Source organism: Monopterus albus, unplaced genomic scaffold (genome assembly GCF_001952655.1).
Source record: "Monopterus albus unplaced genomic scaffold, M_albus_1.0 scaffold192.1, whole genome shotgun sequence".
Classification (NCBI taxonomy): Eukaryota; Metazoa; Chordata; class Actinopteri; order Synbranchiformes; family Synbranchidae; genus Monopterus; species Monopterus albus.
This window is the reverse complement of record NW_018128072.1, coordinates 1,011,861-1,024,563: the sequence shown is the minus strand read 5'-3', so window position 1 is coordinate 1,024,563 and position 12,703 is coordinate 1,011,861. Positions and strand designations below refer to the sequence as shown.

The window sequence follows — 12,703 nt, the reverse complement described above, 5'->3', positions numbered from 1 at the left end:
CCGCTCTTAGACTGACCGTCACCTAGGACCTGTTTGCCTTGGGAGACCCTACCAGGGACATATAGCCCCCGACAACATAGCTCCTAGGATCACTCGGGTACCCCTCCACCACAATAAGGTGGTGGTTCAAGGAGGGGCCATATTAATCCTCTCATGTATGTAGCTGAGGAGTCATATTAATTAATAATGAAAATAATCATTAGTTGCGTCCCTACTTTAATTGATTGCCACAGGAATACATTTGTTCTCATTCTTGAGAATGAGTATGAAGATGTTAAACCACCAATACAAGATTATTAAACGTATTTGATGCTAATCTCCTTGGAAGATTAGTTTTGTTTATTCTTGATTTATTCCTTTGAGTGGATTTGAAATTTTATTTCAATAACAGCTGCTTTCAAGGAAATATCTAGCTCAAAACCGAATTACAGCTTTTACAAAATATTTGTTCAGTTGACAGCTTCACCACATGGATCCCAAGAAAGTCTGTGATCCATGATACTCTCTCCTCCATTGTTTAATGAATTATAACATGTCCAATTCCTTATAAGACTGTAAATAGATGTGGCACAGTCACTTGCAAAATGAAAAACCTTCAATAGTAACACAAACATCTTAACTCCCATATACACTGACTGGCCACTGTATTAGGTACATCTGTACAATTGTATGCAATTCAATCATATATAATCATTATATTCAGAGGTTTCTCTATATTTTTGTCCTCCCCAGCTACATACATGAGAGGATCAAAATATTAGGAACACCTCTGAATATAATGTAGTCCAGCATGACACCACCTTTAACTATTACCTCAATAATAAACATATAATAGAATTTAAGTATTTATGACAATTTACCCCAAAAATGAAATATTTTGAGCTTCATAAACACAGATGTTAAGGTGGAAGCGTTGCATTGAATTGCATGCAATTTTACAAATGTACCTAATAAAGTGGCCAGTGAGTGTAATTCTGTTCTGAATGTGTTTAGCCATTGAAATGTGAAGGATTTTAATACATTACCATAAGAATATCATTTTTAAGTTTAACCTTCAAATATCCCAAATAGTTATTGATGCAAAGATGAAACTTACTTTAAAGGCCATAGTTCCTGACCCTTTGTCTCAGAGGCTGCTTGTGTTGAAAAGATGCTTTTCTGAGACCATTGCAGCTGCACTGGGAGCGAAACTTGACTCTGTATCGGCTTCCGTGGACTTCACTAATATAAATATTGCAACACATGCCACTGGAGTCACAGACAACAAAACTCTCTCTGGCTCTCATCCCACATTAGGCCTATTCATGAGGGAGACACACATCAGCCTTTTAACATATTGGGGCTACACAGAATTCCTGGGTGAGTGCCAGTGGAGTGGCCCTAACAAGGTCGCCTGGGTGAGAATGATGACAGCTTGACAGTTGGAGGCGGAGTAAGTAAAAGAGAGGAGGAGAGGAGCCAAGAAAGACAATTAATCCTGTGAACACAATCTGCTGCTCTGCCCATGCTACTTCGGCATGAAGGGAAAGTACAGCTGAGCAGCACAGAGATGAAAAAAGAGAAGAAAGACAAAGGAAGATTAAAAGAGTCAGGTGGTGGGGGAGACAGAAAACAGAACAGTAAAGATGAACATGCCAGATAGTAACCGCATGATCATCTCTCAACTTGTTTATTGGTTTGACAGCACCACATGAGGAATGGCAGCTCTGAAATGGACACTCTCTCTGAGCATGTTTTCACCCCCTCACTACTTCCCTGCATTTCAACCAACTGATACATTTCTCATGTGCTACTATGGATCCTCTGCATGACAAACACACAGTCAGGGCACCAACTCATATTGGTACATAACAGTTTTTAGTAATTGCTTAATAATGACATTGTATAAACTAGCATTGCAGAGATTTGCAGAAGTGATCATTGGCGGCTCGCCAAGTAAATCAACACCATCCCTCTCCATCCTGTTTAAGCCATTAAAGTAGATAAACTTTAACAAGCAGCAAGATGACAGAGAAAGTTGGGGGAGCAAAGGAAACTTTAGGCCATGAGTTTTGGCTTCCTTCTGAGGATACATTTCATACATTTAGCCATATAATTTTTTATTTGCTCCACTCTGGCTATTTTTGCAGCTATCATTCTCAATACATGTACATCAAAATTATATAAATATGCTAATGTCATTCTCCAGCTCATTCTCTTTGCACCTTTTGTTTACCTGCCTTCTGAAAACCACTGTAATACAAGATGTAAAAATTAGAAGATACTGTAAATAGGAACCCTACCAAAGTTTAAACTTTTGTCTTAAAGTGACTTTCAATCAATAGTGGTTGCATGAAATCAGACTCTGGATAACACTGCAAATCTAAATTGCAGTTTCTTGAGTTTCTAGATTAGGGCCTGTGTCTTTCATCTTCACAAACATTTAGAGGTCTTGTATGACTTGGAAGTACAATCATAAGGCCCATTAACGTACTTAAAGTACAAGAACAAGCTGCATCCCCCTGCCCTTACATGTGGACTTTTACAAGGACAAATATAGCTGTCCTTGTTTCTCCTGTTTACAATATCCACGCTATCTGTCCTCATGGACCTCAAACAGATTTGCAACTCAATCAGCATCTTTGTCTTTGGCACTCTGTTGTCTCTGTGGTCCGCACCATGTGTTTCCATTTGTCTGACTGTGGTCCTCCATAAACTCCTCAGCCAAGTGTCACAGGAGCTTTGTTCCTCTGTTTCCCAGAAAACAACACATCCCAGCCAGTCTTTACTAAAGGAGATATAAAAAACTTGAACGTTCTGTGCTATGGGACACAGCTGAAGAAGTAGTTCTGGGTTTATGTCAACACAGGAATTTCCCCATTGTGGGATCAATAAAGGACTACCTACCTACCTAACAATGATCTAAGAATACAGAGATCCAGAAAGTGAGGGAATGAAAGCGAGACAAAGTAGAACAACCACAGAAGCAGAAATGAAAGGGAGAGGCCAGGCTGAAGTAGCATGACAGGAGAAAGGAAAAGGTTGTGTCAGCAAGGGGGGCAGAGATAAAAAAAAAGTGAGATGAAAGCGAGTGGAGAGGGAGTTAAAGGGCAAGACAGGTCACAGTGTTCCACTAGACTGTGCTGCTACAGGCCTGTGGAGGCCAAGGTAGTCTGACTTTTGCATTGGGCTGTGGAGTGCAGTTAGTCGGGAGAGGTGATGATGTGCATGGTGTGTAAATAGATAGGCCTGGGGTCTATTTATAAATCCATCTGGAGTGGCCCTTAGAGTAACAGTGGTTTGCACAGACCCTACTGACGCGCACACACACACACACACACTCCACATTAGCAGCCTGTTTCCAAAATTGATTAAACACAACTATAAGATACTGTATCATGCATCCTGTTAAGCTTTTTTGTATGTTGTGTATTTCTTTGCATTTAATAATTATGGTGGAAACTGAGAAAAGTTGTAGTGAAGATTTAAATCCTGCTAAGTTTTCTGCAGTGGCAGACACAGCTAACAGCATAGCATGATTCAGTAGTGGCAAAAGTGGGCATAGGCAATACAAGTGCATTCTTCTGGGGGGCACTGTAACAGGAATGCAGGTGTTTCAATGTGTCCTCTGTGACAGATGTTGGACAGCTGTCCCCACAAATAATATGAAGGTTGACCTGTCAAACCCACAACACCAAAAATCCACTTTAGATGTGAGTTTTTTTTTAATGTCTAATAGTGACGCAATCTTATGCCAAAGTGCAGTCAAATATATTATAATACAGGTCATTTTAGCTTCAGAATCATTTATGCAGAATGTGAGAGTGAAGCTCACTTCTCTCTTGCTGCAGGTCCTGGAGCTTACAACACATAAAGTTGGAAGAAGTTCAGGCTGGTATCACTATCAGGTTGTATTGTTCAGTCCAATTTTAGATGTGCTTCTTCTGTTCTGCAGCACCTGTTGCTTCACTATTTCAACAGTGTCACTTCTTTCCACAGCTGTACCTTTCTGGGTTATTATTTATAAATAATAAAGTCTTTATTCAAACATTTACATGTAACTAACCAGTAAAACACTGGTTGCCCTTTTTAGAGCTCATACTGACATCCACAATCACTTTACAGTTTTCCACAGTTATAAATATCTGTATGTCACTGATAAATATTTCTTTTTTCTGGTGTTCTGGGCTGCATGCTGTTGAGTTCTTCAAGAAGGTCAGGGGTCAATGGTATTTGGTATTATTAAATGAACAGACAACTCCTGGACACGAGTATTATTATCTGGCCTATCAAGCTATTAAAGTAATATGAATGGCTTTTTTCCTGCAGCATTATTTGTTTATTAGGTTTATGGTGAAGTTTTTAATTTTATTCTTACAGTAAGTTAGTGTTGTATGTGTTTGTTTAGTCAGGGCACCCTTATAAAAGATGCTTGTAACCTCAGTAGTTTTCTTCTGGTTAAATACTGGCCACATAAATAAACAAATAAAACCTCATGACCAACAGGTTTGAAATCCTTTATGAGTTTAAGTTTGTTTTTAAGCTATAAAAGATTAACAACATGTCTGACACACTTATGTTTTTGTCAAGAAACACCGAGCACCTTGAGTGATTGTGTCAGGCTGGACAGGGTTTCAAATACAATACTGTAAGAGACGGGAGTGGAAGTGAGATTTGTCTGTAGAGTACAATGTTTTACTGCAGTGAAGTATTAACAATAGACAACAAGTTGTGTCACATGTCATTCAACAATGCTTTTTTTATTGCACTGTATCGTACCATAACAGTGTAATGTAAGACAAATGAGCAGTTTTGCGCTACATAAAGAAAACTGAAAACTGACTTGACTTGGTTTGTATGTATGTGTAAATGTCACAAGAAGTTCATGTAAGCAGAGTTTGCTTTATTTAGACAACAATTCAAATATAAATTTTAGAGCCATTATAATACAACTCAAGGTTTCAGAGAACAGCAGTTTCTTGTGTTATTTATAGACTCTTCTCATTAAGACACACATATATACAAATCTATACTATACACACACACCACCGGAATACGCAGTATGCAACAATGGAAATTATAACTTTAGCAAAGATATTTATTTAAAAAAAAACATGAAAAATACATCATCTTATAGTCTATACATTTGCACTAGAGTAAAATCTATATTCATACACAAAGACTGATTGCAGCGGTGTTGTTCATGTGGTTATAAATGCTAAATTTATTAAAATGGCTAAGCTTATCTCTCCCCTCTTCCCTCTCTCACCAGCTCTTCTTCCAACCCTGCTCCTTCTCTTATTTTTCTGGTCTCCTTCTCTGCCTCCTCTGCTTTCCTATTTTCCTCTCTCTGTGTCTCCATCAGCCATGGCCCTCCCAGGTAGCTCAAGATCTCCTCTGGGCTTCCTCTGTGTTTGGGCTCAGGGTGGAGCAGCTCCTTGAAAAGAGTCATTAGTAGTGGGCTGAGGCCCTGAAACTGTGAAGGAAGAGGGTTGTCTCTTTGTTTTTTATTCATGATTGTGTAAATGTTACTATCTTCCTCACTCCTCCACTCATTATCTCTGATCTTCTCCTTCTCCTCTGCCTCAATGTCAAACCATTCCTTATATCTACTGTAGCCACTGTCATCAAGGGTGCTCTCCGCCCAGGGGAAGCAGCCGGTCAGCAGGCAATAGATGAGTATGCCAAGGGCCCAGCTGTCAATACAGGGCTCCACTGTGATCCATGTGTCCTCCACCTCTTCTTCAGTCCCATCACAATGCCTCCTCTCCATCTCCTTCTCAGCCTCCTTTACAGATTCCACCTCAGGAGTGCAGAAGGGTGACTCGTACCAGACCCCTCGAACTGTGGAACCGATGGCTCGGGTAAGGCCAAAGTCACCTAGTTTGACCCAGCGACATGAACTGTCACACAGGAAAATATTCTCAGGTTTGATGTCTCGGTGGACAAAGCCCAGGGAGTGGAGGTGCGTCACTGCACCACTCAGCTGAGCCATTACCCTCTGGACACACTCTTCATCCACCCCAGCCTAAAATAGAGATAGCCTGGATCAGTGACAGCGTAACATCAAAAAACTTTCAACATCTTTCAAAATCTACATCACTGAAATAGTTGATGAAGCTTTTGGAAACTCCTGCTTTACTTCATGCACTCTGTCTCCATTCAGTACAAACAGGGTGCCCCTACTCTGTACCCACAGTACATTATGTTACTGGCAGTAACACAAGCAGGGAACATGGTGAGCAGGAGGCTGTTATCAAGCATGCCTTAATTTTTTTGCAGCCAGAAATGAAAGCTCAAAAGGACCTGATTAGCAGTTACATTTTCCATTAAATTCCTTTTGAGGAAGCTACAGTGCAAACATGCAGTTTGGTATTATGGACTGTTACAGTGTTGTATTTGATTCATGTAGATGTTAGGCTACAGTCGTGCCTCTTTTAAATTATTACTTATTTATTTTATTGCCTGGATTATGTTCTCAGGCAGCATATTTTTCATTGAAGAATGTGCTATAAAATGCTGATTTCTGTTTTCCACTTTAAGTCATTTTTTATTTTGTCAGTAAGGGTTCCATGTTCCACAACAAACCTAAAAGGAAGTGTTTTAGTTGCCACAAGTGAATATTGTAGTGCAAGAGCAAATGAAATATGGTCCCAGTAAATTAGGAGACAGTTGCAATCCAGCCTAACATTTATGCAAGCTTTTGTTCTGTAAAACACTTAAACACACATTTCATACCACAAACCAGCCAAACTGACCTCTGACACTATTACACTGTAGAGGTCACCATACAGACCAGCTTGCTGGGCAAACACATAATAGGATGGTGTGGAAAAGAAGATGCCAAGAGCCCGAGTCAGAGAAGGATGGGTGCAGTAAGAAAGGGACAGATTATATTCACGCAGGAAGGAGGTGAGCGAGGTAGACTGACGAGGGAAGAACTTCAGAGCCATAGGAGTTCCTAGGAGGAATGAAGCAAGATGAAATATGTTGAATACTACAGCATCAGATCATCTTTAGTCAGATTTTGTGAAAAAACTTGTCAACACTGATGTTAATGTTGCCTATCACTGACACTATGAACAAATATAACTTTCTTTTGGAGCTACTCTGTTTCATAGCTGCACCACTTGTAGCAACTCTATCCCTGAGAATGTCCTAATGCACTTCATTACAGCTGCAGAAATGCAAAAGGTTAAATGAACACTATCAAAAGACAGATATGCCATCACTGTAGTGCTGACCCCACAAAAAGCGTAGGTTCCTCATTAGAAGGAAACCTGAGTTTGAGATAAATGTGCTGCCATTTCACCAGTTTCCAATTAGGCTGAGGGAATTTCAAAGTGTAATCACATTTGTCTAGCTGTAAATTTCACATTGTAACAGGTACAACCTGTTATGACCTTTAACCTCAAGTCTTCCACTAACCTCTCTTCCTGTGTAGAGCCAACATGACCTTTCCATAGGATCCCTCTCCCAGGAGCTTGACCATCCGAAAGTGTTCGGATACTTTCAGACTGGGCATGGACTGTGCTGACAGGAAGCATAGCTCATCAAGTTCCTGAGCTGCTGCAGCCTGAAGAACATACATGCAAGTCTATATTCAGTGTCTAGCTTAGATGATGACTGGTTCAGTGGCATCACAAGACAGGAGATCCACAGCCTGAACAGCATGTGTTGATGTTAGTGAGAGATAACTTCACCGAACTAAATCCAAGGCTCTGCATACTGCCATGTTAATTGAAACTGCTACACAGCTTATTGGGTATTAAGGACTCTGCAAATTTAAATCTCATGTATCTCTTTAGTTTCAATATCAATATATCACAAATACCTTTTGCATGAGGTACAAGGGGGGTAATAATGTATTTAGCAATTAATCAACTCATATTTGGCACTGAAAGAACGGGTAATGGGAAGATAGAAAGATATACTGTCTGAGTGTACTCGTCTCTGCCTTTTTACAGTTTTGAATTCAAAGCACAGTGATAAGTTCCTGAATTCAAATCTCGCCAGGGTTTCATACAGCAGAGTTGTTAACACGGGGTACGGCGATTACACTGTTACATTCTGCAGCTGCTCTCCATTCCACTCATGCCAGAATGAAATGAATTCACCAGTGGTGGAAAAAGTATTCAGGTTGTTTGCTTAAGAAAAATTAGCAATACCACAGTGTAAAAATATTTTGTTACAAGTAAAAATCCTGCATTCAAAATGTTACTTAAAGCTATAGTATGTAATTTAAGGTAGCACTAGCATTAAACTCCAATTCAATCCACTCTACTCCACCCAGTGCTCCCTCTCCCTGCTCCAGTTCGAGTGGTCTGGTACGAATGCAACAAAACTTATTGATCAAGCTGATTAGTTACAGAGGTCAGTCCCACTCAAAACCTTGTAGAAGCTAATATCTCTGCACTACTGCAAGTGCTGTTCACTGAGTCTGGGTCACAGGAGGCTTCGACAGCACCTCTCCAAAAAAAAAAGTTAATACTGTAGCTTTAAGGAAAAGTACAAAAATATTACTATCAAAATATAGTTGAAGTACCAAAAGTAAAAGTACTCATTACTCAAGCATTATGCAGAATTGCACATTAAATCTATATTATATTATTGGATTACATTGCGGTGCATACACCACATTTAGTGCCACATTTAGTGTTGCAGCTGGTAAAGGTGGAGCTACTTTTAACTACCATATATACTTGTAATTTGAATTACTGTATTTTGTTTTATTAATCTTATTCTGAGAAGTAACTAAAGTTATCAAATAAATGTAGCAGAGGTATGAACAGTTACCACAAAAATGCACTTAAGTAGAGTACTTGTGTTAATGTGCTTAATTACTTTCTGCTTCTGTAATTCATCATATTTTGAGAACTGCTTGCAGCTGGAGTTTCACCCATGTCACAGACTTAAACTGTGACCTGGATAGTGGCTCTGACACATAAATCTTTACAGATGCATCTAAACCCTTTGATGCATCAGAAGCATCCCGGTTTTTTGCCATGTCATTGTAAGCTGAGGTTATGTTTAATTAAACTTTTACTAGTTAATGACATTTAGAATAAAGCAGCAAGTGAACTGAGATGTCAATAAGCGCCTGGCTGGAGCTAACATGATTTACCAAATATGCAAAGTGCAATGCAAATGCTTGACATTAAAAGCTGAAAATCCTGTCAGCAACATTGTCCATCAAACCTTTACAGCAGAGAAATTTTGTATTAAATTATCCATCAATGCAATTTGTACCATGCCTGAATCTCATCTCTCATATAGCTGCAAACACACATTTGTAATGTCATACACAAAATACATAATATGATGATTCTATGGATAATTTAACTCATAAGGCTATAATTTATGTGGGGCACAATGCAGAATTTTTGTTTGATCACAGGAATAGAGTTCAGTACTTACTCTCATTTTCTGCTCAGCTGGTTGATCTCCCTTCACTTTGTCTTGAATATTTGTAGCATCTGCAGAGGGACTTAAACTCCAAGCAGCTCACGTCACTGCAAGCTATTGTCTTATTCTGGAGATCAACTGTACGTTCTCGGCTAGACTGGGCTTAAAGCTGATATCGTTGCCTCTGTGCATTGGCTCTATGCAGTAGCACAGCAACTTTATAAAGGAGGCTCATAGAGGTTTATTGGAGACCTGGATATTGACTGTGCGCTTCTCCCCAGGAGACACGTAAACTCCCTCCCTCTCTTTTCCTACTCTTGTGCCAACTCCCTCTCCCTGCCTCTTGCCCGTTGTGCTGGAAAAAATGCTTGAACTAACAACAAGGTATTTTAAACCTCTCACTCCCAGTGTGCCCCACTATCTCCGTCACTACACAGCAGTTTTAAAATCCCACCATCTCCAATCACTCAGCCAGTCAAATCCTGACCCCCCCCCCCCACCCCGGTCCTTCCAGTCCTCTCTCTCTCTGTCTCACCCTCTCAGTCAGTCTGTGTCAGTCATTTCCCCTCACAAGGTACCATTCCTCATTTAATCAACAGGTATGTGGGAATGATTGGAACAAGCCAACAGGCTGTCCATAATCCCTGGATGTTACAGGGTACGGTTAAGCATGCCACAATATCAGTGCACTTTCTTCATGTATGCCTTTCATCTCTGTCTAACTCTAAGCAAGAAAAAAATAATATAATTTTGAATACTTTATACATGCTTAATTTGACATTATATTCTCCAGCCTCTTGACTCTACAGTGAATCTTCAAGGTTTTCTTTTGTTTTTTTTATTATCGCCAGATAAACCTTTTTCCTAATGTGGCTCTAAATATCTCTTTCAATACAACCCATGTCCCTTTTTCTTTTCAAGCATGTCGTATTGCTTATCATCATACACAAACATACTGTTATCATGACACACAAACATATTGTAGCTAGCAGTTGAAACCTTGCCTTGTCAAACAGCTTCATTTTATTTACATGCAGGCTATTTCCCACTTATCACCAGCTGCAGCTTAGACCACTTCTCCAGCTACCAAGATTTTTTACACCCTCCTCTTCTTTCTGTCCACTCAGATAGAATTCCCCTGGTACAGCCCTACATTCTACAGCACTGTCATTACCACTGGCTTGATGGCTATTTGTTGTGTAACATAAACATTGGCTACCATCACAACGGCCAGTCCCTGCTCAGGTTGCTACAACTGCTGTGTTCTGGCCGGGCATGAGCATTATGTGGGGCCTTTTGGCCCCTGCTGTGACAACCACCACCCACTCCACCACCAAAACATAACTTTCATTGCTCTCAGTGAGTTGATGCCAAGAAAGAGCCATTTTCATCCACAGTATGTATGAACTATATGCACAAGAGCACACACTCAGTACATCTTTGCTGACAGTTACTGGCAAGTTACATACAGTCACAAGAAAAAGTATTGACACAGTTTGCAATTTCCTGGTTTTCTGTATAAATTGGTCATGAAATGTAATCTGATCTTCACACAAGTAATAAATATCAACAAACACAACATTTACTAAATAAATACTAAACTGATCAAATATGTTCTGCCATATTTTTATTGAACACACCCATTAAACATACAAAGTGATTGTGGAAAAAGTAATGGTAACATTGTTTTAATAACTGGTTGAACCACCTTTGGCAGCAATAACCTCAAGCAAGTGCTTCTTGTAGCTCTGATTAGACCTGCAGAACATTCAGGAGGAATGCTGGACCAGTCTTCCTCACTGAACTGCTTTAGCTCAGCCATATTCTTAGGACATCTGGGGTGAATAGTGTTTGAGGTCATTCCACAGCATCAATATTGGGTTGAGGTCTGGGCTCTGACTGGGCCACCCCAAAAGGCAGAGGTTGTCTCCAAAGCCATTCTGTACTTCAGCGTTTAGGGTCATTGTCCTGCTGCATCACACAGATTGTTCTGAGTTTCACCTTGCAGACAGCCACCCTGACATTATCCTGTGGGATCCCTTGATAAACTTGGGAACTAATTTTCCCCTCCACAATGGCAAGTGGTCCAGGTTCAGAGGCAGCAAAGCAGCCCCAAATCATGATGCTCCCTCCACCGTACTTCACTGTTGGGATGATGTTTTCATGTTGGTACGTGGTTCTCATTTTACACCATACATAGTGCTGTGTGTTCTTCCCAGATAATTCTAACTTCTTTTCATCTGTCTACAGGTAGGTAGTGTTGTGCAGTGTGTCAAGGTGGTCTTTGGCAAATGTCAGGAATGCTGCAATGTAGTTTTTAGAGAGCAATGGCTTCCTTCATGATGTCCTGCCATGGTTACCATGCCTGTTAAATACAATATGTTGCACATGGCTGAATCATGAACAGAGATGTTCATGTCTTTAGCTGTTACTCTAGGGTTCTTTTTTACCTCACTAAGCTGCATTGTGCTTTTGGAGTGAGCTTGGCTGGGCGCCCACTTCTATGGAGAGTAGCCACAGCACCAAATCATGTCCATTTATAGAAAATACTGTATGTCTGATGAATGTCTAAAGTCTTGGAGATGACTCTGTAACCCTTTCCAGCTACATACAAATCATCAACTTTTGATCTTCTGAGATCTCTTTTTTGCGAGGCATGGCTCACATCAGCTGATGCTGCTTGTAAATGACCCTAAGGGTTTCTATAAGTCAGTGTAGTTCTAAACCACACCTCCATTCTTGTTTGATTGATTGAACTCCAGGTTTGGTAACATCTGATTCTAGCTGACATTTAATGACATCAGAAGACTAGTGCTGCCTTTTTCCACCATCACCATCCATCCATCCATCCATTTTCTTCCGCTTATCCGGGACCGGGTCGCGGGGGCAGCAGTCTAAGCAAAGATGCCCAGACTTCCCTCTCTCCAGACACTTCCTCCAGTTCCTCTGGGGGAATGCTGAGGCGTTCCCAGGCCAGCCAAGAGACATAGTCCCTCCAGTGTGTCCTGGGTCTTCCCCGGGGCCTCCTCCCGGTGGGACATGCCTGGAACACCTCCCTAGGAAGGCGCCCAGGAGGCATCCGAAACAGATGCCTGAGTCACCTCAGCTGGCTCCTCTTGATGTGGAGGAACAGCGGTTCTACTCTGAGCTCCTCCCGGGTGGCCGAGCTCCTCACCCTATCTCTAAGGGTGCGCCCGGCTTGCAGCTTCACACTCGGCTGCAAACCGCCCCAGTGCACGCCGGAGGTCCTGGTTTGATGGAGCCAACAGGACAACGTCATCTGCAAAAAGCAGAGACGAGATCCTGTGGTCCCCAAACC

The 12,703-nt window shown here is 40.9% G+C and overlaps 1 protein-coding gene across 1 annotated transcript; it reads right to left on the bottom strand.

The window, feature by feature from the left end:
• Positions 1 to 5,165: 5,165 nt before the first annotated feature.
• sbk3 (SH3 domain binding kinase family, member 3) lies at positions 5,166 to 9,617 on the bottom strand. The gene is made up of 4 exons (XM_020617648.1): positions 9,397 to 9,617; positions 7,408 to 7,555; positions 6,738 to 6,940; positions 5,166 to 6,007 (listed from the first exon to the last, which is right to left on the bottom strand). Exons 1-4 carry the CDS (start codon positions 9,400 to 9,402, stop codon positions 5,222 to 5,224), a joined length of 1,143 nt encoding a protein of 380 aa, XP_020473304.1. The 5' UTR covers positions 9,403 to 9,617; the 3' UTR covers positions 5,166 to 5,221.
• Positions 9,618 to 12,703: the final 3,086 nt, after the last annotated feature.